General features: G+C 53.4%; 2 protein-coding genes across 4 annotated transcripts; one reads left to right on the forward strand and one right to left on the reverse strand.

Annotated features, from left to right (window-relative positions):
- Positions 1–774: 774 nt before the first annotated feature.
- On the forward strand, positions 775–4,902 carry CD79A (CD79a molecule). 3 transcript variants are annotated; one of them, XM_043535518.1, is made up of 5 exons: positions 775–978; positions 2,371–2,827; positions 3,180–3,298; positions 3,526–3,594; positions 4,134–4,902. In XM_043535518.1, the coding sequence occupies exons 1-5, from the start codon at positions 805–807 to the stop codon at positions 4,245–4,247; spliced, it is 933 nt and encodes a 310-aa protein (XP_043391453.1). In that variant the 5' UTR covers positions 775–804; the 3' UTR covers positions 4,248–4,902. The 3 variants fall into 3 exon arrangements, with proteins under 3 accessions (XP_043391453.1, XP_007053469.2, XP_027679511.1); XM_007053407.4 differs by having other exon boundaries at positions 792–978; positions 2,357–2,827; XM_027823710.3 differs by having other exon boundaries at positions 792–978; positions 2,357–2,827; positions 3,529–3,594.
- Positions 4,903–5,383: 481 nt separating this feature from the next.
- Positions 5,384–21,646, reverse strand: LOC102932627 (histone-lysine N-methyltransferase PRDM9). The gene is given in 11 exon segments (XM_007053408.4): positions 5,384–7,464; positions 7,466–8,693; positions 10,687–10,877; positions 11,466–11,533; positions 13,043–13,314; positions 14,040–14,165; positions 14,999–15,131; positions 18,406–18,479; positions 19,450–19,554; positions 20,037–20,160; positions 20,633–21,646. Coding segments are annotated over 11 exon segments (2,538 nt in total). The 5' UTR covers positions 20,714–21,646; the 3' UTR covers positions 5,384–7,328.
- Positions 21,647–21,758: the final 112 nt, after the last annotated feature.

Below are 21,758 nucleotides of genomic sequence, written 5' to 3' on the forward strand. Positions count from 1 at the left end.
CCTGCAGCGCAGTCCCTGGCCGGACCGACAGGGGCCTCGGCAGGTGCAGGGAGGGGATCTCCCCTCTGGGCTTGGCGCAGGGGCCACGTGGCTGGATCCGTGCCCAGTGCTGGGCCCTGCGCACCCCGCACCCGGTGCTGGGCCCCCCACATTCCCTGCGGCTGGTGCTGGGCCCCCGGCGCTCTCTGCCAGCTGGTGAGATGCTGGAGAGGGGCCGGAGCAGAGCCCTGAGGATGATTCAAGGGTTCAAAGCCCTGCCCCGGAGCCAGAGCCACCAGGAGCTCCCGCTGTTCAGCTGGGCCCAGGGAGGGTTGTGGGGGAACTTGGTCCCTGTCTCTTGGCCCCAGGGTCGGGGGCTCTTCACTTCAGCAGCGAAAGGCCAGACGCGCCCTGGCCGGGAGGGGGAGCTAGACCCGGTCGGACGGGGCATTGGGAGACACGAGCTGGACCACGGATCCCCCGTCCCTGACCATGTTAAATCCCTGAGCGGCCATTTGTCGGAGATCTGCTCCGGTGACGGTTCGGGGGCCGGGCTGTGGCCTGTGTGGTGCACACAGATCCCTACTAGCCCCGAGAATTCCCACCCCACTCCCTGCAACACAGGTCCCCTCGGCTGGCCCTGGGGACCAGAGAGTACCCCCCCCGCCCCCGAATCCCCCATCCCAGTCCCCCAGCACCGTGGAAGTCTCCTAGCCAAGCGTGAAGCCTGCCTGCAGCTGTTTGAGCTAGTGCGTGAGGCCGGAAGGCTGCAGAGCTGGGCAGGACCCGCGGGGGCGGGCACGCAGTGGGGCGCATCTCCTGCTGATGGGCACCGAGGAGAAAAGCCAGGACCCGGACGGACGCTTTGCACATGCAGAGCCGGCTGCAGCACGCAGGGCTTCTCCTCCGCACCCCGGCACCAGGAGACGTGAACCCCGATCACCATGGAGACGGGGCCAGCATGGGTCTGTGTCCTGCTCCCCCTCTGCCTCTTGCCGGGTAGGTTCCACCAGGGATCTGGGGGGTTGGGGAGCCCTTGGCAATGGGGTAGAATCACAGCTGGAGCCAAGTAATCTGCCAGCAGCGCTGGGCTGAGGGAGATGGACTGGCTGGGTAGAGCTCTCCGTTCCGCACCCCACAAGCACCCAGGCCCTGCCCTGGGGCAGATCAGCCAGTGCCCCCTAGAGGGGAAAGGCCCCACGCCCATCCCCCCATCCCCTGAGCGACCCAGTCCCCCCTGCTCTGGGACCGGATCGGGGCCAGCGCCCCCTAGAGGGGAAAGGCCCTGTGCCCGTCCCCCCATCCCCTGAGCCAGGCCAGCCCCTAAACCCCCAGAACAGGGTCAGGTGTAGAATCTGGCCTTTTCTTTGCTAGTTTCGCTTCCTGTCAACAGAGACTGAAAGGAGGAACTGAAAGCATCTGGAGGCTCTGGTATCAGGGGCTGCAGCTGAGTGATCTGAATGGGGGGGTGGCCCTGGGGTGCAGGCATCTCTGAGCCCCTGGCCCCATCCCCGCTGTGCAGGGTGGCCTGTCTCTGGGGCTGGCTGATTGTTCCTGGTGGTTTGGGGGCTGAGGGTTAGTTCCTTTTTTTTAATCTCCGGGGTGGGGTCGGATGCAAATTTGTGATATAACAGACAGAGGGACAGACAGCAGCACGGGGTGGGGGGAGCTGATCCAGGGAAGGTGCAACTCACTGATCCATCTGTCACAGAGCTACACCCACCCAGCCCTGCAATGCCTGGCAGCAAGGGGGGGAAGCCTCCCCTGCTCTAACCACCAGCCCCCACTCCCCTCCCAGAGCCGGGGAGAGAACCCAGGAGTCCTGGCTCCCAGCCCCCCTGCTCTAACCACTAGAAGTGAGCCCCATCTCACTCTGTGCCCACAATCTCCTTGCTCTGGGTTCTGGGGGTGATCGGGAGCCGTGGCGGAGGGGGGAGAGGGCTGTAGGAGCAGAATAGGCCCCCTCACCTGCAGTCTCTGCTGCTAGGTTCCGGGGGGCCTGGAGTCAGTGAGGGCCTGGGGGGCCAGGGCAGCCTCCCTCCCACCCTGCTGGCTCCCCACCCTGGATAGCCTGGTATTCCCCCTAGGTCAGACCAGTGCCCCATCCGGCCCAGCATCCGCCCGCCCCCTGCTGCCCCCAGATCTTCCTCCCCAAAGCTCATCCCCGCAGGCTCGTCCCACACAGTATCTCCCCCCCCCCCCGGATCCCCCACACCTGTCCTGCCCGGTATCCCCCCCAGATTGTCCCCCAGGCTTGTCCCACACAGTATCCCCAGCTTGTCCCCCTAGGCTTGTTCCACCTGGTATCCCCCTGAATCCACCAGGCCCATCCCCAAGGCTCCGGCTGGTGAGCTGTGGTGTGTCCCCACCCTCACAGGACATCTTTGCCAGGAGCCCTGCACAAACACGACAGCGCTGTGCAATGGGACCACCTCGAATGTGACCGAGGTCCCCCCGGCCCCCAGCACCCCTTGGTCCACGCGCCCCGTGGTCAGGGTGCAAACCAGCCCGGCCGCCCAGCTCCTGGCGGAGAACAGCCTTGTGAAGGTGGAGGCCGGCCTCACCTCTGTGACTGTCCCTGAGGGGGGTCGGGCGACCCTGGAGTGCCGGTTCGAAGCCCCGTCTGGGGCCCGGGTCACCTGGAGCCGAGCTTCTCGGAACTGCAGCGAGCCTATCCTGGTGGCCAATGGCACCGGTTCCCAGCACAGCGTGGCCATCACCGCAGGCACCGGCGTCTCCATCCTCACCTTCCACTCCGCCAGGAAGAGCGACATCGGCCTGTATTTCTGCCAGGTGCAAACCGACAAGGCCTGGGGCCAGTCGTGCGGCACCTACCTGCGGGTTCGCAGTGAGTGAGGGCCGGGGGTCACCGGGGGCATGCAGCAGAACAGAAGCCACCTGGCCCAGGGTGGCTGCGGGGTCCCCAGTCAAACCCCAGCTGGGACAGTTCCCTTTGCCTCCCTCAGTCCCCCTGGGCCTCTCTGCTGGTAAACAGCTTGGGGGGAGGAGGGGGGGAATCTGTGCAGCTGGCCTGCCCTATGCCAGAGGGCCCTGCGTGGTGTGCGTGGGACCTCGTCCCGCCCCAGAGGGGGCTGCATGGTGGTGAAACTCGTCCCGCCCCAGAGGGGGCTGCATGGCAGTGGCGGGGGAGGCTCTGGGGACTTTGGAGCGGAGCTGACCCCCTCCCCCCGGTGTTGCAGAACCCATCCCGGTTCCCTTCCTAAACATGCGGGAATCCACCAAGAACCAGCTGATCACCGCCGAGGGCATCCTGCTCCTGTTCTGTGCCGTGGGGCCCGGCGTCTTCCTCCTCTTCAGGGTGAGCCCCTCGGCCCCGGGACCCCCAGACACTGACCGTGGGCTGGGGCCTGGCCCCCCCGCCCTGGGGAGCCTACGTCAGGGTCCCCCTAGTGCCTACGGGCTGCTTTGATTGGGGGGGGCAGCGTGATCCCCAGGCAGGCAAATGGGCAGGCTCACTGTGGGGGTGGGGTGGGGTGAACGCCGCGCGGCCCCTGCCTCACGCCTGCTCCCCCTTGGCTGTTGCAGAAGAGATGGGAGAATGAGCGGCTGCTGCAGTCCAAGAAGAACGAGTATGAAGAGGAGAATCTGTACGAGGTGAGCCGGGGGGGCGCAGGTGGGGTTGTGTCAGGGAGGTTATGGGAACGGGGGGGTCCCAGCCTTTGGCCCCTGCCCAGCACAGCTAAGAAGGGTCAGCCAGGATCCCTGCACGGAGGGGAGGCCCCCCAGTGCTGCAAAGCGCAGAGTGGGGTAACGTGGAGATTGCCCTAGGGGGCACTGGGCTGCAGGGAGCGAGGTATGGGGCGCTGGCCCCTGGCAGTCAGTGCTGGCCCCAGTGAAGAGCTAGGGGGCACTGGGCTGCAGGGCGCAGTGTGGGGGGCTCAGCGGGGGGCGCTGGCCCCTTGCAGTCAGTGCCGGCCCCAGTGAAGCGCTAGAGGGTCACCCAGTGGTTCTGGACACCCCACCACTGCTGTGTGAAGTGCTCTGGGTCTGTGTGGGGCAGGAGGGGCTGGGAAGCATCAGCCGCTGTGACTGGGCCCCGCCCTCCCCACATGGCCCCTATGGGGCAGGTGCCGGGGGCTGAGCCCTTCCCTCGGTCTCCAGACGAGCCAGCCCCCTCTGCTTTGCCGCACTAGGGCCTGAACCTGGACGAGTGCTCCATGTACGAGGACATCTCGCGGGGCCTGCATGCCACCTACCAGGACGTGGCCAACCTCCACGTGCTCGACATGCAGCTGGAGAAGCCGTGAGGGGGGCACCGGCCGTGACCCGGGGACCTCTTGGTGCCAGCTGGGTCCCTGGGTCTGGTCTCTCCACGGCAGTTTGTCCCAGGCTGCTGGGCGAGGCCTCCGCCACAAGCCTGCGTCACCCTGATTGTCGCCACGCTGGGAGGGGAGGGGAGTTGTGCGTTTACACGGACCGTTCCGCTCTGGGGGCCTGGGAGCCGGGTGCTCTCCCCAAGGGGAGAACCAAGTTCCTCTCAGGCAGGAGACGCTTATTCACCTATCGGGCTAAATGTCACGTCGCAATGGGTGCACTCCCCACTGAGCGAAGTGCGGGGCGAGGCACGGTGAACTCGCTGGGGAGATCTCGGCAGACCCCGCAGCCCCGGGAAGTGTGGACCGATGGCGGAGGGTGCAGAGATCCACCCGGGTACCCTTCACCTGGGGACAGACTGCCGGGGCGCTTGTCTTACAATGGGGGGCAGGGGGTGTCGCAGCCGACTGAGTCGTTAATTTGGGTGAGCTAAACTTCATTAGCGCAGCAGTGTCTTGTCACTTCCCGCTGGGCGTGTTATGAGTTTATTTTACATGTAGCCGTTTCTCTCTGCTTCTCGCTGTCACTCCAGTCTGTTCAATAAACGTGCCCGTGTTCTCTCGCTAAACCAGGGGCTCTCAAAACGTCTGTACTGGCAACCCCTTCCACACAGCAAGCCTCTGAGCGCGACCCCCCTTATCAATTAATTTGTATATTTAACACTGTGATAAATGCGGGAGGCAAAGCGGGGTTTGGGGCGGAGGCTGGCAGCTCCCGACCCCCAGTTTGAGAACCCCTGCTCCAAACCAAGGGCTGTGCTGGGGGCTGAGCGGTGGCAAAGGGCAGCGGCTTCCCTGGGGGCTCTGCTGCCAAGGCCGTTCTCTGCCATGGGGCTTCTCAGGGGATTTGAAGGCGGAAAGGCTCTAGATTGCGCAGACTCGCTCCAAGCCTGGGCTACTCTCCAGCGCCTCACACAACAGGGCTCCAGCTGGAGTTTCTCCTGGCTTGGCCTCACTCCAGCCCCCCGGGGGGTTTCTCTGGGTTCAGATTCTTGGGGAGTTTGGCCCGGAGGGGGTTGTGTTGCCCTACTCAGGCTAGGCAAGACACCCCCTCTGTCTGCCTCACTCACACCCACAGCGGGTCACCGGGGGACAGTCGGGGGCTGCTCTGCTCAGAGCGGTAGACCAGCCCTTGGGCGTGGGGGGGTCGTTTGTAGAGCACTGTCTGGCTCAGACACAGAGCAATCGCCCTCACCCGCCTGCCCAGTCAGTCTAGCCCCAGGGGCCGTTTCTCTGCCCAAACCATAGGACTAACCTCTCGGGACCTGCTCCAGCTGCCCCTGGGTACGCTGTCTGAACCCAGGCCTCTCCCTGCCGGGTGGGGCAGCACCCATGACCCCCTGAGCTTCGCTAACTGGACTATTTAAAGCTCAATCAAACAACAAGCTGTTTATTTTCCAAGGAGAGCGGTTGCTATCGAGCGCCGCAGGCTGCGGCTGCGTAAGGCAGAGGGTGGAGGGCTTGCGGGAACAGAGCCGTGTCTGTTCGAGCTCGGCTCAGTGACTGAGGTCAGTGAGGCTCCCGTCTCCGCCCAAAGTCCAACATTTTCGTGACCCCCTCCTCCTAGTACCTGCAAGAGTAAAATGATGTGGGACAAGACTGATTACAAGCAGAGCTACATTTCCATGCACTTTGCTTTAATTGTAATAAAGTTTCCATGCCCCGGGACACCCCTGCCTCTGGCGTAACATCTAGGAGTGGGAGCCAAGGAGCAGGAGCCATGGGGGTTGTACAAACCAGTCCCTTCCCCCTCCAGGAGTAAGGCCAGGATGAGAGCAGAGCAGCAGCTCTGGGTAGTTACGGTTGAGATTTAACAGAGGACTTTTCTAAATGCTCTGCAATCCACATGCTTCCTTGGGTTGTGTGAGGGCTCTATTTGCATCCTTTGAGTAAGGGGTAACACAGTTAAGGTGATGTGGTAGGAGGGGCAGCTACCTTAATCCTGTGGTTCCTGGGTTGCAGAGGTTTAAGTTTAGCCTCTGTAGTCTGGGAGGGAACGAGAGGGGGCTGGGCAAGCTTCACTCTGCATTAACAACGTTTCAGGGCAGTTAATAGAAGTTTATGAGCCTGCTGCTGCTTGCTGGAGCAGGTCCTTTAGAATAGGTCAGGCATAGAGGGTTGTGCTTTGAGAGCCAGCTGCCTTGGTTGGGTTCAGTCACTGCCCACTGCTAGGGATCACTGTGCAGGATAAGATCAGTCTCAGAGAAGCCCCTTTTATTAACACAGGCTTAAAGAAGAAACGTGGAGGGAAAATATCTTCAAGAGGGAGAGAATGAACTAATAGGAACAAAACATGAACAACAGAGTGTTAATAGGCAAGCAAGGCATTTCCAGCCTTAGGAGTGCATTGGTGAGAGTCTGAACCGAGCTCGAGGCACTGCCCTGCTGGTACCCATTCGGAGTTAGTCACCACATCCTTGCCTTGCTCTCTTGAGCAATAAGGACCTCCCATCACTAAAGTCTGACTAACCCATGCCAGGTGCTTGGCTCCCACTGCACTAGACATAGTGTGAGACAAATGGAGGTGGGTCCTGCAAAGGACCACGTGGAGGTCTTGTAGCAGGCCCGCCTTGCTCCCGCCCTGGCCTAGCCCTACCTTGTACAGTAGCAAGGCTGCAGCAGAGCGTGGAGAGGAGCATAAGGAGATTACTGTATACTCAATCCTAGCAGCTACAGTAACTGCTTTAATTCCTGCTGCTCCTGGCCCACCTATCTCCTGTACTGATCCTGTTGGCCACAGGCCAAGTCTCTTCTGGAGAGGCAGACCCAACAGGCCACTCAGGACAGCAAAGGGACTGGGGCAGTACCCAGCTTTAGTGAATAACAAAACCCTCCGCAAGTAGAAGAAGGATGCTTCTCTCCAGTCAGCCCAGGAGTGGAAAGGTGAAGGGGGTTACACTGACCACCGCAGTCAGTATGAAGCAAAGGAACCAAAAGCCCCCAAGGTTAAGGAGTCCGTCAGTACAGCTCCCTGCTTTACCCAGAATCCCACATGATTGATACAGAGCCCTCATGTCAGTCAGCTGCCAGCTCTGACAGTTGTTTGGCCTGCAGGGTATTTCCCCTCTCGGCGTGAGTCTGTTGGTGGCAGGTCAGGTTTGATGGCTGCCTGAACCTCCTCCCACACTCCAGGCACTGAAAGGGCCTCTTCCATGTGGATGCGCTGGTGTCTGGTGAGGCTGGATGAATGGCTGAACCTCCTCCCACACTCCAGGCACTGAAAGGGCCTCTCTCCCATGTGGATGCGCTGGTGGCCGGCGAGGTTGGATGACTGGCTGAACCTCCTCCCACACTCCAGGCACTGAAAGGGCCTCTCTCCCGTGTGGATGCGCTGGTGGTCGGTGAGGTTGGATGAACGGCTGAACCTCCTCCCACACTCCAGGCACTGAAAGGGCCTCTCTCCCATGTGGATGCGCTGGTGGCCGGCGAGGTTGGATGACTGGCTGAACCTCCTCCCACACTCCAGGCACTGAAAGGGCCTCTCTCCCGTGTGGATGCGCTGGTGGTCGGTGAGGTTGGATGAACGGCTGAACCTCCTCCCACACTCCAGGCACTGAAAGGGCCTCTCTCCCGTGTGGATGCGCTGGTGTCTGGTGAGGCTGGATGAATGGCTGAACCTCCTCCCACACTCCAGGCACTGAAAGGGCCTCTCTCCCATGTGGATGCGCTGGTGGCCGGCGAGGTTGGATGACTGGCTGAACCTCCTCCCACACTCCAGGCACTGAAAGGGCCTCTCTCCCGTGTGGATGCGCTGGTGTCTGGTGAGGTTGGATGAATGGCTGAACCTCCTCCCACACTCCAGGCACTGAAAGGGCCTCTCTCCCGTGTGGATGCGCCGGTGTCTGGTGAGGCTGCATGACTGGCTGAACCTCCTCCCACACTCACAAGGATAGGACTTCTCTCCTGTGTGGCTCTGCTGATGTCTAACCTGGTGCGATCGCCTGTGGAAGTTCTGCCCACACTCACCGCAGGAATACCACTTCTGTCTGCGACCGCCACCTCCCTCCTCCCCTGTTTTGCTCTGTGCATGTGGCTCCCCTATTGCGTCCCTCCACTGCTGTGGAGGCAGGTTTGACAGTAAACCAAAAGCCTCTCTACCTCCAACACCTTCCCTCTGCCCTTGCAAGTGTGGTTCCTTTCCCCAGGTGCCTTTGCTGAGGGAGCTGGGGTTTGGTGCGAGCTGCTGTGACGGTGGATTTCCCGGGAAGGAAAGACCTCTGGTTTTAGGGCAAGATTCCCCTCCCAGAGCACCTTCGTCTTCTTCAGTCTGCAATTCGGTAGGCAGGTGCTTACGCTTCAAGTGTTGGCGGAGGTAATCTTTGCTGCTGAAAGCCAGCCTGCAGTGAGGGCATGGATGGCAGTGTGGATCCTGCCCATGCACTGTCCAAAAAACAAACCAGAATTCAGGTAGGAAATGGCAATTGTTCCAACATGCTGGCCCTTCCAGAGGCTTTGCACTACTATCCTGCCACATAGGAAGGGCCAAGAGCACCAGACAATTAGTGACACTCAGACTTTAGTTTTAGGATATAAAATAAACCGTTCCCTGTAATACCAGACCTAATGTGGGACTCCTTCCCAGGGTTCAGTTCTAACCCCTGACAGTCGGCCAGATTCAGACCTAAAGCTGGGACAATTGTGCCTGGTTGTTCTAGGTCCCTGCTATGAGTGTCATTTTCTTTCTCTCCTCTCCCAGCTGTTGGGGGTTCTGGTCCCAGGCAACTCCTCTATCCCAAGACCAGCGGAGTAAGCCATGGCAAAGAGTTGTATCTATAAGCATTTATGTCTACACTGGCACTTGAACAAAACTTTTGTCATTCAGAGGTGTTAACCCCCCCAAAAAAGACAAAAAAGTTTTGCCGACAACAAGCACCAGTGTGAACAGTGTGCTCCTGCAGACAATGCAAATGCTACTCATTAGGGGTGGAAGTTTGTCAGCATGAGAGCTGACAAACAGTGGCTATGCTGCACAACTTTTAGCGGCATGGGTGTTGCAATACAGGCATGTTGCTAAAAGCTGTGTAATGTAGACATAGCCTGTATTGCCCGTCCCTGTAGTACTTAAAACGAAAGGAAGACTGTCTCCTCACACTGGTGGCCCCCTGGAGCCTCCTTCCCCCCCTCACTGTGCGGGACAGGCTGTAGGCACAACCCCTGCTGGGTGTTTCCCAGTGATGGGAGTGCACTGGTCAGCACTCTGCTAGCTCTGCCTAGTCCGAGGATCATCGTGTGACCCTGGAGGCTCTACTGCAGATTTCAGTGGCAGTAGAGACATAGTGGCTTTGACCGGCCCCTCACTACACCCCATCCTCCAAAGCCTTCTCCCACCTTTAAGCTTGTTTTGGAGGTACAAAAAGAAAAAAAAAAAAAGCCATCTTGTACTGGTTTAATTTCTGAACTCTGGGATTCTATACAGTGAGGGTGATAGGTGGCTTTGCACCCACCATAACATTTATGCTGCTTCTAGCCACCCTGTGCAGATCATCCGATAGCCAGTCAGAGAAACTCTAGCCTGGTTGCTTAGTTTAACTTTAACTACTGTTTTTAGTCCCAGCCTTCACCTCTTAATATAAAGCAGATGCTGGGGTCGGAGAGGGTTGGGTAATAAATCACACACAGATCAGGAGGGGCAACTGACAGTGTTTCAGCTGTTGCACTGACCTGCTGAGCAGTTCCTAGTCCTTGTGTCTCCTCATGAATCCAAGAATTTTTCAGCCATTTTGATATCAGGGACCTGCTTGCTGCCTTCCTAAACTGTGTCAGGGAGATCCCAGCAACTGGTGCTAGCCCACAGACTGGTCATTGAGAATCACTGAGCTAGAGGATTTCCCCCCCCCCCCCCAGGTGTGTGTGTGTGTAGGGGGGGAGAGATGGTGTCAGTAGCTGAGCAAAAGGCAACTGAAGAGGGAGATTCAGGGCAGCAGCTGCTCTAAATTGGTCCGTCACCTGGAGCAGGGGTAGTCAATAGGCGGACTGCAGGCCAAATCTGGACCGCCAGATGCTTTTGAATGGACCATGAAATCTTTTTACTTGTCATTATTGTTACTGCAATGTGAAAAAATGTTTCTCTGGAGTCTGGACCAAGAGACATGGACCTTGACCAAAACAAACCGACTACGCCTGTTCTAGGGATAGCAGGAAGCTCCCATAATTAGACTCATTCCGACCACTAGTGGCAGGTGCAGCATCTCCTTTCACCAGCTTCCCTCAGCACATCTGCACTCAATATGGGCTCTCTAGCATAAGCATTTACCCGTGGGCATTCATGACTGATGTCAGGATAAGAAATGAAAGTTCCTGGTTATTAGAAATTGTGTCATCTCAAAACAAGCCAAGGGAAGCTTGTAGCTAGAGCAAGGCTACAGTCTGGTACCTTTGGGTGGTGCTGTGCTTTTCCATCGCGTGCCCCATTTGATGCCCAGCTCCTTGCCATATTCATCCCCGTACCAGACCAGAAGCTCACAGTGGGGCAGGATGGCCCTGCACACTCTATAGTAGATTTTCCCACGATACTGGAAAGCGACAAGGTTCTGCTCTTCCTCATCCCTAGCACAGTTAACATACCTGGACAGTCACAGTTAGGAAAGTGATTTGTTAAATACAATGGTCTTCAGTCAGGGAAGTGCCAACCTGAAAGCTAGGCAATCCAACAGTGAAATAACCACAATACTTCTGTATTTTCCTTAATGGGATTAATAGGTTATTGGTCCATGCCAGGAGATTTCAGAGCCTAGCCAGTAACATTTGAAAGCTACGTCAGGTGTTTTGGAAGCTCATCCACTCCCACTAAGTCTATGAAAGTGAGATGACTTGGAGCCAAAAAAAATCTGTACAACTTTTATAGAAAGGAAATTCTGATGAACGAAGCTTCTCAATATGCTTCTCTGTGTCTGGGTATTGGAGGGCTAATGCTGTCTCTCTCCCTAACCAGGCGGGCACTTTGTTTTGGGGTTTGTGTTGCAATCTTAATGCTGAGAATATCATGTTGTGAATGCTAACAGGACTGGGTAAATAACTGCATGCTTAGTGATGGATTGGGTGTGCCGCAGCCTGTAAAAATGAATCCTGTGTCTTCAAACACCTGAAACACTGACTATCCCAGAGCTAACATTCTATGATCGTACTGATGAGGATAGGAGTACAGGGACTTACCTCATCCAGTTGGCATTCATTTCATCCTTTCCATCAATGTATACATACCAGTTTCTTCCCTTGGTGATCTGGAGTTGAACCAAACAAGACACACAGGAATCAATAAGGCATTCTCCATACAGAGAATATGATAAATAAGTGACAAGTTGTGACAAAGTGGGAATGTTCTTAATGTTTTCTCTGAATACTGTGTGGGTGCCTCAGTTTCCCCTAGGCATTTAAGTATCTAGGTGGTGGAATAAGGGTGTGTGATTGTTGCAGAGCCTCAGAGGGCCAGTGTGTTGCTGTCTGCACAGAGAATGGCCGACACCCTGTCTCCTGGCAACTGATGGCTTGCGCCCCTCCTCTGCAAAGGTGCCAACTGAAGGGGCTGGAGAACAAAGATCAGGTGGCCTCCTGGCCCAGGAAAGAGACAAAGGCTAGAGGAGGAGGGGAGGGAGAGTTTTTAGTTTTTAGAAATGGAGGGAGGCCCAGATGGAGCTCTGGTCTCTCTGCCACCCAAGATAGACCTGACTGAGGGGTCCTGTTCTCTGTACCTACAAGCTCGGTGTTAGACCATGTTTCTGTTGTCTAATAAACCTTCTGTTTTACTGGCTGGCTGAGAGTCACGTCTGACTGTGGAGGTGGGGTGCAGGCCCCACTGGCCCCCCCAGGACCCCGCCTGTGCAGACTCGCTGTGGGAAGCGCATGGTGGGGCAGGGGATGCTGAATGCTCTGAGGTCAGACCCAGGAAGGTCGAAGCCGTGTAAGCTTTTTGCCCTGGAGACAGTCTGCTCAGAGAGAAGGCTCCCCCAGAGTCCTGACTGGCTTCATATGGAGTAGTTCCAGAGCATTGCCCAGTGACTCCGTGACACAAGTGTCAATCTTTGGGTTCATTGTGTCCTGAACACAGTTCAGAAGAAATCCTGCCAGTGTGAATACACACAACAGACAGGGCCAAACAGTGCTCACAGTGACAATCCCAATGAACTCAAGGAGGCTGCATAGTGTAACTGAGGCTTTGTCTACACTTGGAACTTCGTCAGCAAAACTTTTGTCATTCAGGAATGTTAACCCCCCCCCCCCCCGAAGGACAAAAGTTTTACCAATGAAAAGTGCTGGTGTGAATAGCATTTTGTCAGCAGGAGAGCTCTGTCCAACCGACAAACAGCAGCTACAACACGCAACTTTTAGTGGCATGGCTGTAGCAGCACAGCTGTGTCACTAACAGGTGTGTAGCGTAGACAAAGCCTGAGATCAGAACTTGGGTCTTCAAACAGTGTCTCCCAAAAAACTTTGAAAGCTGAGCCTTTCACCAGCATCAGGAAAGTTAAAGCAACTGCACCCCGCTAGGAAAGTGCCATGTGTTAAAGGCCTAAACATATTAATGGCTACATTTCCCAAGCCCCTCATGCCACTTCCCTGACAGACACTGAGAAATGCTGATGTATCATCATACTAATAAAACATGAATTAATAAAACAGAGTGAGAGTTCAGTGCCAAGGAGCATACTTCCTCTCCTTCCTTTCACACTTTGACGAGCTAGAACATAGCACAGTGTCGTAATAGAAACAAAAGCGTCATGAGCAATTCATACCAGCCAAGAATAGCCGTTGTGGGCTGCCTCCTCCTCCTCTGTTATCCTTCCATCGTATGGGCCAAAATGAACTCCAACCGGCAGGGTGTCTGCCTCATTCCAGACTCCAAGCCCCGCCTGTGGGATACTTGAAAGCCCAATTCTCATCCCTGGGGGCAAAGTGAGAGCTGCTCTCCTTTCCTGTCCTGTTTCTACTATTGGGTCTCTGATGAAAACTGGAGGGCCATGAACTGAACACTCATCAATGAAGAATGTCAGGCAATCCTCACAAACTAGAGGAGGAAGAGAAACAGAACATGGAGCTGAGAAACTAACCGATGGAGTCAATCTCCCCTATCTGCATACCAGATCATTAACCCCATCACACAGGCCCTAGTGCACACAGGTGGCTGGGTTACATACTAGATAGCTGCACTCCAGCTGCTGCACATTGGCTGAACTGAAGAGAGTCTGAAGTTTTTCCCCACATTTCAGAGGCACATTTTCAGAGAATTTCTGTCACGTGGTATATTGCTTCCAGCAAGCACTCAGTGGAAAGTAGACACAGCAGCTTGTTTAGCTATGCAGGTCGCTGTGAACTTGTCACCCAATGCTTAGCGCTCTGCACTGGCTCCTTATAGAATAGAAAGTCCAATTCCAGGTCTCTCCTCATATTAAGAGCCCTCCGTGGGAGAGAGTTACGTTCCATCAGAACAATGAAACTCTTGACCAAGAGGAGAGTTTCATGAGTTCAGGAGACAGAACTATCACAGGAGCTAGGCCAAGACTATAGAACTCAGTGCCACAAGAGTTGTATTTAATTCTGAAAGTCCTCCTTAAAACTTTTATCTTGAACCACCCCTCCTCCAGCTATTTCTCCTGCATGGTTTAAAGGAATAAAGAGATACAGATTATTCCTATTCTTAAATACTTTTAAGGTGCTCAGATACTATAGTGCGGGGGGCCATATAAGGAAAAAATATTAGGGGCTCAAAGAGAAAGAAACCATGTGACTTACATAAGTAATCATCATCTTGTGGTTCACTTATTTCAACGTACACTTTTTTCTCTCTTTTTCGTAAGCTGTATGTGTTAACTTGGGTGCTCTGCCCTTGGGTTTTAGAAACTGCTAACCTGGGTAGATCTAAAAGGGGAATTATACTGAGTAGGTTAGTCTGTGCAGTACCAGAACTTATAGAAATAAATAGGCAATGGCATTTTCAGACCTAAATCTCATTTATATTGAGGCTGCTTTACACAGCAAAGTGGCTACAGAATATGTAAGAATCAGGCCCTTTGCACATGAAAACATATATAAATATGAGCCATACCACAGTTTCTAGGAGCTGAGCACTGAAAACCACTGCTGACTCTGACACTTCCTGACTATAATTGATTAAGCAGTGACACTGTCTCCTTAAATTTGTGTCTAGCTCACTGTCCTCTGATCTTAGTGCCAACAGCCTCAGGTGGGCTGGTATGCGAGAATTCAGACCCAAGCAAAATAGCAAAAAGAGGCCACTGTATCCTGATGACCATGTTTCGCATTGGCAAGATTGACTCAGGCCGGGTTAGATGTCTAGTGCTGGTTTCCTATGGCAACAACAGGAGTGCCATGGAGACTCACCCTGCCTTGCGTCACCCAACAGTACCCTAAGCAACCAGTTAAAGAGCAGCATGACAAGATTTGAAGGCAATCCCGTCAGGTTGGTGGCTGTGAGCTTAGGTGCTGAGGGATGGACTCAGGGACCGAGAGCTCAAGGGAAAAGCAGCAGTAAGAATAGCTGTGGTATTGAATTGGACTTCACTATAATCAGAGATATTTCCATGTTTCTACAGATAATGAGATTTACGTGTCCCTCTGTAACCCCTGGCATGCAGAGAGCTCCTCGCACCAAATCTCATAGGCTGCAGACCTAATAGTCCTCAGAGCGACCATGAAAATACAGAGGAGATTTGCCCACATTCTGGGCTTACCAGTTTTCAGAACAACAACATTAGTGACAGGGATTCTGGTGCCCACATCTGAATTTTTGTCCACTTTCTCAGCATTGGTTTGATTTTCAGAGACTTCCTTCTCAGAGGCCTTCTCCAGCATTGCCTTTTCATTCTGCACAGAAAGTTGTTTTCCATTACAATAATTGTACTGTTCTGGTTCTCTCTACCCAGAGCCTGTCGTGTGGAGAAACTAACATACAAAAGACTACAGGGAGCAGATGGCCATGTAAAAATAGGTTGACCACTGCAGCAATGGAGTACCTTCTCCAGGTCAGACATGGCACAGCAGCTCTCCCCAAATGGCACCCCCTGCTGACAGTCGCTCCATCACCGCAGCAATCTCTCTTCCCATAACTTGGCCTTCTTGCCAGGTCACACTTTAGTCCACCCCTTCCAGGGCAACAGAAAGCCCAACATCCTCACCAAAGGATCTTTGGGCCTCCAACATGAGGCCTCTGGTCCTCACATCCTTACCTCAAAGTTTTCCAGTGTCCTTGTCCCCTTCTCTGGGCTCATGACACTTTACCAGTGGCAGATAGGGGAGCCTGGGCCCTTCTACTACACCAGGTCCCAGCCCAGGAACCTTTAGCCCAGGGGCGGGGAACCTACAGCCCACAGGCTAGATCCAGCTCTTTGTTTAATTTCATCTGGCCCATGGCAAGTCTCAGCACCTCGGGCTGGAAGCCCTGAGCCTCAGTGCCCCCCCATGAGTGCCTGCTCGCCCCACCAGGGGTGGGAAGCTTTGGCACCCCCCCAGGGCTGTACGTGGCCCACAATTGATTTTTTTATGTGAGTCAATGGCCCGGTGATAGAAAAAAGGTTCCCTAAGCCTACTTTAGCCAGTGGTTCAGTTCTACTCCTTGCTGCTGCTGCTACTGCTGTTTCCCTGGACTCCTTCCTAGCCAGCCTCTCTCAGGCTTGGCCTTTTAAGGCCCTTAGTCTGTTCCTCCACAGAGCCCCATCCAAAGCACTCTCTCCTCTTCCTAGCAGTCTGACTCCAAATCCCTCCCTTCTTTCAGGGCACACCCCCAGTGCCTTCTCCTCTCCATGGCTCCCTTCTCCCCAGCTGCTTACCAGCCTCCTCTATTCCCACTAGGATGCCAGGGCTTAGATTATTCTCCTACTTGGCCTCTACCTTACCACCTCCTTAATCCCCTAGAATGATTATAGACATTCACTCTGCGAGTTGCTTCCTTTCTTTATCCTAACCAACCTGCTTTTGCCCAGCTGGGCTTCATGATCAGCCACACCTGGCTCTCCCTCCAGGTGCACCAAGGTAATATAACTCACCTCTCAGGCCCACATTAATCCATTCAGGGCCAATGTGGGGTTCACACCCCATCACAGGGCCTCACACAATTTGACTTGAATATTCTCTTTGGTGGCCTTTGATAATCCAAAGGGGATATATGGAGGATGAGAGGCAAGGAGCAAGTAATCTACAAGGCTTAAAATACAGATATTTACCTACTGACCTCTTCACTAAGGTGATTTGATATTTGCCTAATCTGATACTGTGTCTACTGTATAAAGCCAGTCAAAAGCTCTTAAATAAAATTTTAGAATGGAAAAATGGTCTTTGTGTAAAAAAACAACAACAAACAAACAAATTGTTTCACGAAAAAGTTGACTTTTCCATTTTTTGTTACATTGTTCATAACATTTTAATTTTTTTTGAAAATGTTTTTGAAATTGTTACCCAAATAGTTAGTGAAATGTTTCCATTTTTCAGCCAGCTCTACTTTGGAATAAAAAATTCTGTGCTCTACCATCGTAAGACCCTCTACCAACCAGTAGGGGGCGTATCAGTCTTAGCAGGAAGTATTCTGTCCCAGTGTTACAATCCTGATGTAACTGTTGATGTTGCTCTGGACTCCCATTTGGGCAGAAAGTTTGTGGCTTGCCTGTATTAGACATCTCCCCTCTGAAATTTGCCACGTCAAGAAGCAGCCTTGAAGTGAATTTGTTTCTATCTGCAATGTATTTGAGTCCAGTGGCAGAAACTCAACAATTCCACTGAGATATTCTGAAAAATGATCCTCAGTCTTAAAGCTTTTCTTGGCCTTTTATATAAATGCTTTTTTCTCCCCTTTCCCATCTTGTATATGCATCCTATTGGTGTATATAACTATTTTTACAATCATTTGATTGAGGTTCTGGGTTTTAATTATTACATTTAACATTAAAGTAACTATTTAATTGATAATTGTGGTCCAAGAACCTCTTTGTGTCAACTGGCAGAGGACAGAGGGGGCATAGAGTATTACAGGGATCCCTGCGACAAGTATATGCACCATAGTTCACAAAGAGTAGCATGCAAGGTCTCTACCAGGTGCCAATACGTAGATCATCATAATCATGAAAGGTATGTAAGGATAATATTTAAGAAGTTAGGTACCTATACTGGAAATTATGTTCTTAATGCCTTGAAGTTAAAAGCAGGTCACTGAGCGGTGACAGGCCTTAGACAAGTTCTGTTCAGGCAGGGTCGGAGGCCCTAATCTCTCTGGCCAATCATGTGTGTCTCACAAGGTACATCTATTTGCATACGGAGCCACCAGCCAATCAAGACTGTGAAAAAGACAAGGGATCCCAAAATCGAAGGGAGACACAGCAGGAGAGCATCTGGTTTATGAATGAAGATTAAAGGACTGTTTTGCTATATTTGGGGCTGCATATCCGGCATCTAGGGGACAAGCTGATGGAGAGGCTTGTCTCATGAAAAGGGGATCACAGCCGACCTGATTGAAAAGTGCTGGTGATCGATACTTTATTAAAGCTGAGGGTATCTTGTTAATTAAGTCTAGGCTCTAAAAAGTGTGTTATGATTTTATCTGTAACCATTTGTTTCCAATATTTCTACTTGCTATCATTTGATTGAACTTGGATTTGTTCTCACTATAACCTCTGCTGCATGTTAAGCAGAGCGGTGATCTGAGGTGTAACTGGTAAACTGGGGTGTCCTGTGCCACAGCTGTGACTGTGACTACTGTGAGTGGCCAATGGAACAGGGGCTGCACGCTCCAGGGGGATGCACAGAGGGCTTGGAAAGTGCCTATCTCTGCCCTGCAGAGGGACAGCAAAGCCTGCATAGGCTGAGAGGGGAGTGCTTGTGGAGCCTGGGGCTCCTGGAATCAGGGAGCTGATCCACAACAGGTACAGACAAGATTGCCTCATGCTAAGAGCAGGTGGTAGTGAGGTGCCCCACAGCCCTCGTACCCTAGGAAGTGTCACAATAATTATTTCATTATTAGTTGACTCAGCAGTATAACTAGCACATAAAAAGCACTTTTCATGTCACTGTAGAGGCATTTGTTAATTAAAAAATGGGGTTCACCTCCTCTATAAGATTCCTCATCTAAGCAAAAAGTACTTAGTAAGCTTACTTGACTGACGTTCTGCCTTTTCTTTTTTTCCTGTTTCATACTGCCAGATTTACATGGTGGCCTGAAGGTTTTAACTGTAAGTGTAAAACAAACAAACAAACCAAACACGTTCCCAAATGCTGCACGACCAACATTACCGAAATTGTAAATGTCACAGGCAGGAAGCTGCCAGCCATTTCATGTTCTGACTTACTGTCACAGAATCACAGAAATCAGAGATAGAGAAGCTCTAAGAAAGTCATCTCAGCCCTCCCCAACCACTACGTAGCTGTTACAATATAACTGGTTTCACTGTGCAAGGTAACAATTTAACAAAACAAGGTGTAGAGGTCAGGATGTTAGGTTAATGCTTTGTTATGTAAGAAACTGCTATTCACTCATCATAAAATTATTTAATATTTATAAATAACATACAGTGTGAGTGCTTGAAGCAGCCTTTGACTTAGCAGCAGTTTGAATCTATCTGAACGCATAAGCCCCAGGGTGTCACAGAGTGGTTCAGACCCTTTGAACTTCTCTGTACATGTTCCACATTTCATGCTGCCTCGCTGCTGATACAGGATGTTTGTGAATAAAAAATAAACTGTTCACTTTTTAACCTGAATGCCCCAGATTAGAGCAAGGAGAGCCTCAAGTTGCAACCCTTGTGGTGAATTAAAGTGTCCTGTTAAGGAGCTCCAAAGTGAATCTTCTCCAGTTCTCCACAGCTAGAAGGGTGAAAAGGGCAACATGAGACCTTTGAGGCTGGGGACTATGTGGCAAGGAGCTGATTCCCCCAAGGATCTTTCAGTCATTGGAGATGCCCAGTAATGATAGCTCATTAAAATGAAGAGTCACTTCTTTGCTCTAAGAAAAGGAGGACTTGTGGCATCTTAGAGATTAACAAATTTATATATCGGATGAATTCCGATGAAGTGAGCTGTAGCTCACGAAAGCTTATGCTCAAATAAATTTGTTAGTCTCTAAGCTGCCACAAGTCCTCCTTTTCTTTTTGCGAACACAGACTAACACGGCTGCTACTCTGAAACTTCTTTGCTCTGTTACCTAAAGGTTTTGGTGTCCAGTCTTCATCAGACTCAGAGTCGTATATGATGGGGTTTGGGGGACGTCGACCACGACACATAAATGCAGGTTTCGGGGTAGGAAGGCCTAACAAAGAAATCCATTATAAGCAATAACAGCTGACATGATCTGAGTCTTGCTTATGCAGTGACACCCCTTCCCAACACCTTGCACTGGGAATACAGGCACGGGAACCTGGTGGCAGTGCCACATGTCCTAATCTGGAAGACCTGTGAGGCTCGCCTGGCACCTCAGGACTCCTACTGCCCAGGGCAGAGGGCTTGCAGAAGCCTCAAGTGCCTGCAAGGCTCATCACAGAAACAGCAAATGGAGAAGCCAGGACATTCACTTAAGCCTAAGGTCTGAAATGGGAGGTACAGAGTGTGAGTGTTTTCTATACTGGATTTATACTCTGGCTTCTCTCTGCCCCAAAGACACAAACTCTCAATGTCTCTTCCCTCCCAAAACGAGGAAGGAGACTTAAAGGAGGACTAAATACAACATCTTCAACTCTCCAGCTGCTTGTGCCACTTGGAGTTGCCCTTTTCACCCCCAGCTGGCCCTCTCACCGAGTTCAACCATAAACTCATAGTTCCGCTTCATGTTCCTGTAGCGGGTTTTCTCCCAGTCTCCCATCTCTGCCCATTGCTCCTTAGGGAAATAGATGGACAACTCTTTGAATTCATCTTCCACCTAGTCAAGTGAAGAAAAGTGTCACAGGTGTGTTATGTTCACTAGTCACTGTCCAAATTTTCTCAACAAAAGGGAACACTTCCTTCCTTCCCTGTCCACCCACCCTAGAACAATAGCAGCAAATCTCTTGGGCAGAGAAATGTGTATGGAAATTGGCCCTGTGCAGCATCTCATCTCCTACCTTTTCCACTGACTGACCATTTGGAATGGAAAAGTGAGGGTCTAATTTTAAATTAATCTCCTGGGCCTGATTATTATCTCTGGCCAGGAGACAGGGAGTGAGCTCCTTCCATTGGTGCTGGGGGTCTCAGCCCCACGGCTCTTGCCTCCCAAGGCACAGGGGCACGTGCTCCTTCCCCTGCAGGTGGAATCCTATATGCTCTCCCTTCCTGCAATGGGGAAGATGAGACAAATTTCCCAGCTCCCCATGGGGGTCACCTGCTCCCAGTAGCTGCTCCCCTGGGCTCCTCACCTTGGAACTCTCCCCTGCTTTCCTGCTTTTCTGCTCTTTCCTCTTTTCTGATGCTCTCCCTTCTCCAGCATTGTCACTCATGGTGCCTGACAATTTGTCCTGCCACCCCAGTAAACTCTGTAAGGGGACAATGAAATGAGGGCCCCACAGGTGTCTCTTCCCTTTCTGGAGTTCAGCCCTTTTTGGGATCTTTGGGGTTCAGCCTGAATAGCAGTCCTCCTGCCTCACAGGCTCAGCTCAATTTGGGATCTCCTGCCTCACAGGCTTAATCTAGTTTGAGGTCTACCCCCATCACCCCATGCAGCTCAGCCCAGGTTGGCGTCTCTCCCCTCTGCCCCGGGGCACAGCCAGGGTTGGCGTCTCTCCCCTTGACCCTCAGCCCAGGTTGGCGTCTTTCCCCTCGGCCCCTGGGGCTCAGCCCGGGTTGGCGTCTCTCCCCTCGGCCCCTGGGGCTCAGCCCGGGTTGGCGTCTCTCCCCTCGGCCCCTGGGGCTCAGCCCGGGTTGGCGTCTCTCCCCTCGGCCCCTGGGGCTCAGCCCGGTTGGCGTCTCTCCCCTCGGCCCCTGGGGCTCAGACTGGGTTGGCGTCTTTCCCCACGGCCCCTGGGGCTCAGCCCGGGTTGGCGTCTCTCCCCTCGGCCCCTGGGGCTCAGCCCGGGTTGGCGTCTCTCCCCTCGGCCCCTGGGGCTCAGACTGGGTTGGCGTCTTTCCCCTCGGCCCCTGGGGCTCAGACCGGGTTGGTGTCTCTCCCCTCGGCCCCTGGGGCTCAGCCCGGGTTGGCGTCTCTCCCCTCGGCCCCTGGGGCTCAGCCCGGTTGGCGTCTCTCCCCTCGGCCCCTGGGGCTCAGCCCGGGTTGGCGTCTCTCCCCTCGGCCCCTGGGGCTCAGACCGGTTGGCGTCTCTCCCCTCAGCCCTGGGGCTCAGCCCGGGTTGGCGTCTCTCCCCTCAGCCCTGAGGCTCTGGGGTCGCTCCCCACCCAATGACTGGATTGGTCGAACTGGGCTGCACCAGCCTCTTCCCCCACAACCCTTTGCCTTGTTCTACCAGAGCCCGCCAAAACCTCTAGCCAATCATAGAGGGGCATCGGTATATTGTGGCCAATCATCGCGGGGCGAACGGACGGCGGCCG

The sequence above is a fragment of the Chelonia mydas genome, chromosome 24, assembly GCF_015237465.2.
Source record: "Chelonia mydas isolate rCheMyd1 chromosome 24, rCheMyd1.pri.v2, whole genome shotgun sequence".
In the NCBI taxonomy this organism is placed as follows: Eukaryota; Metazoa; Chordata; order Testudines; family Cheloniidae; genus Chelonia; species Chelonia mydas.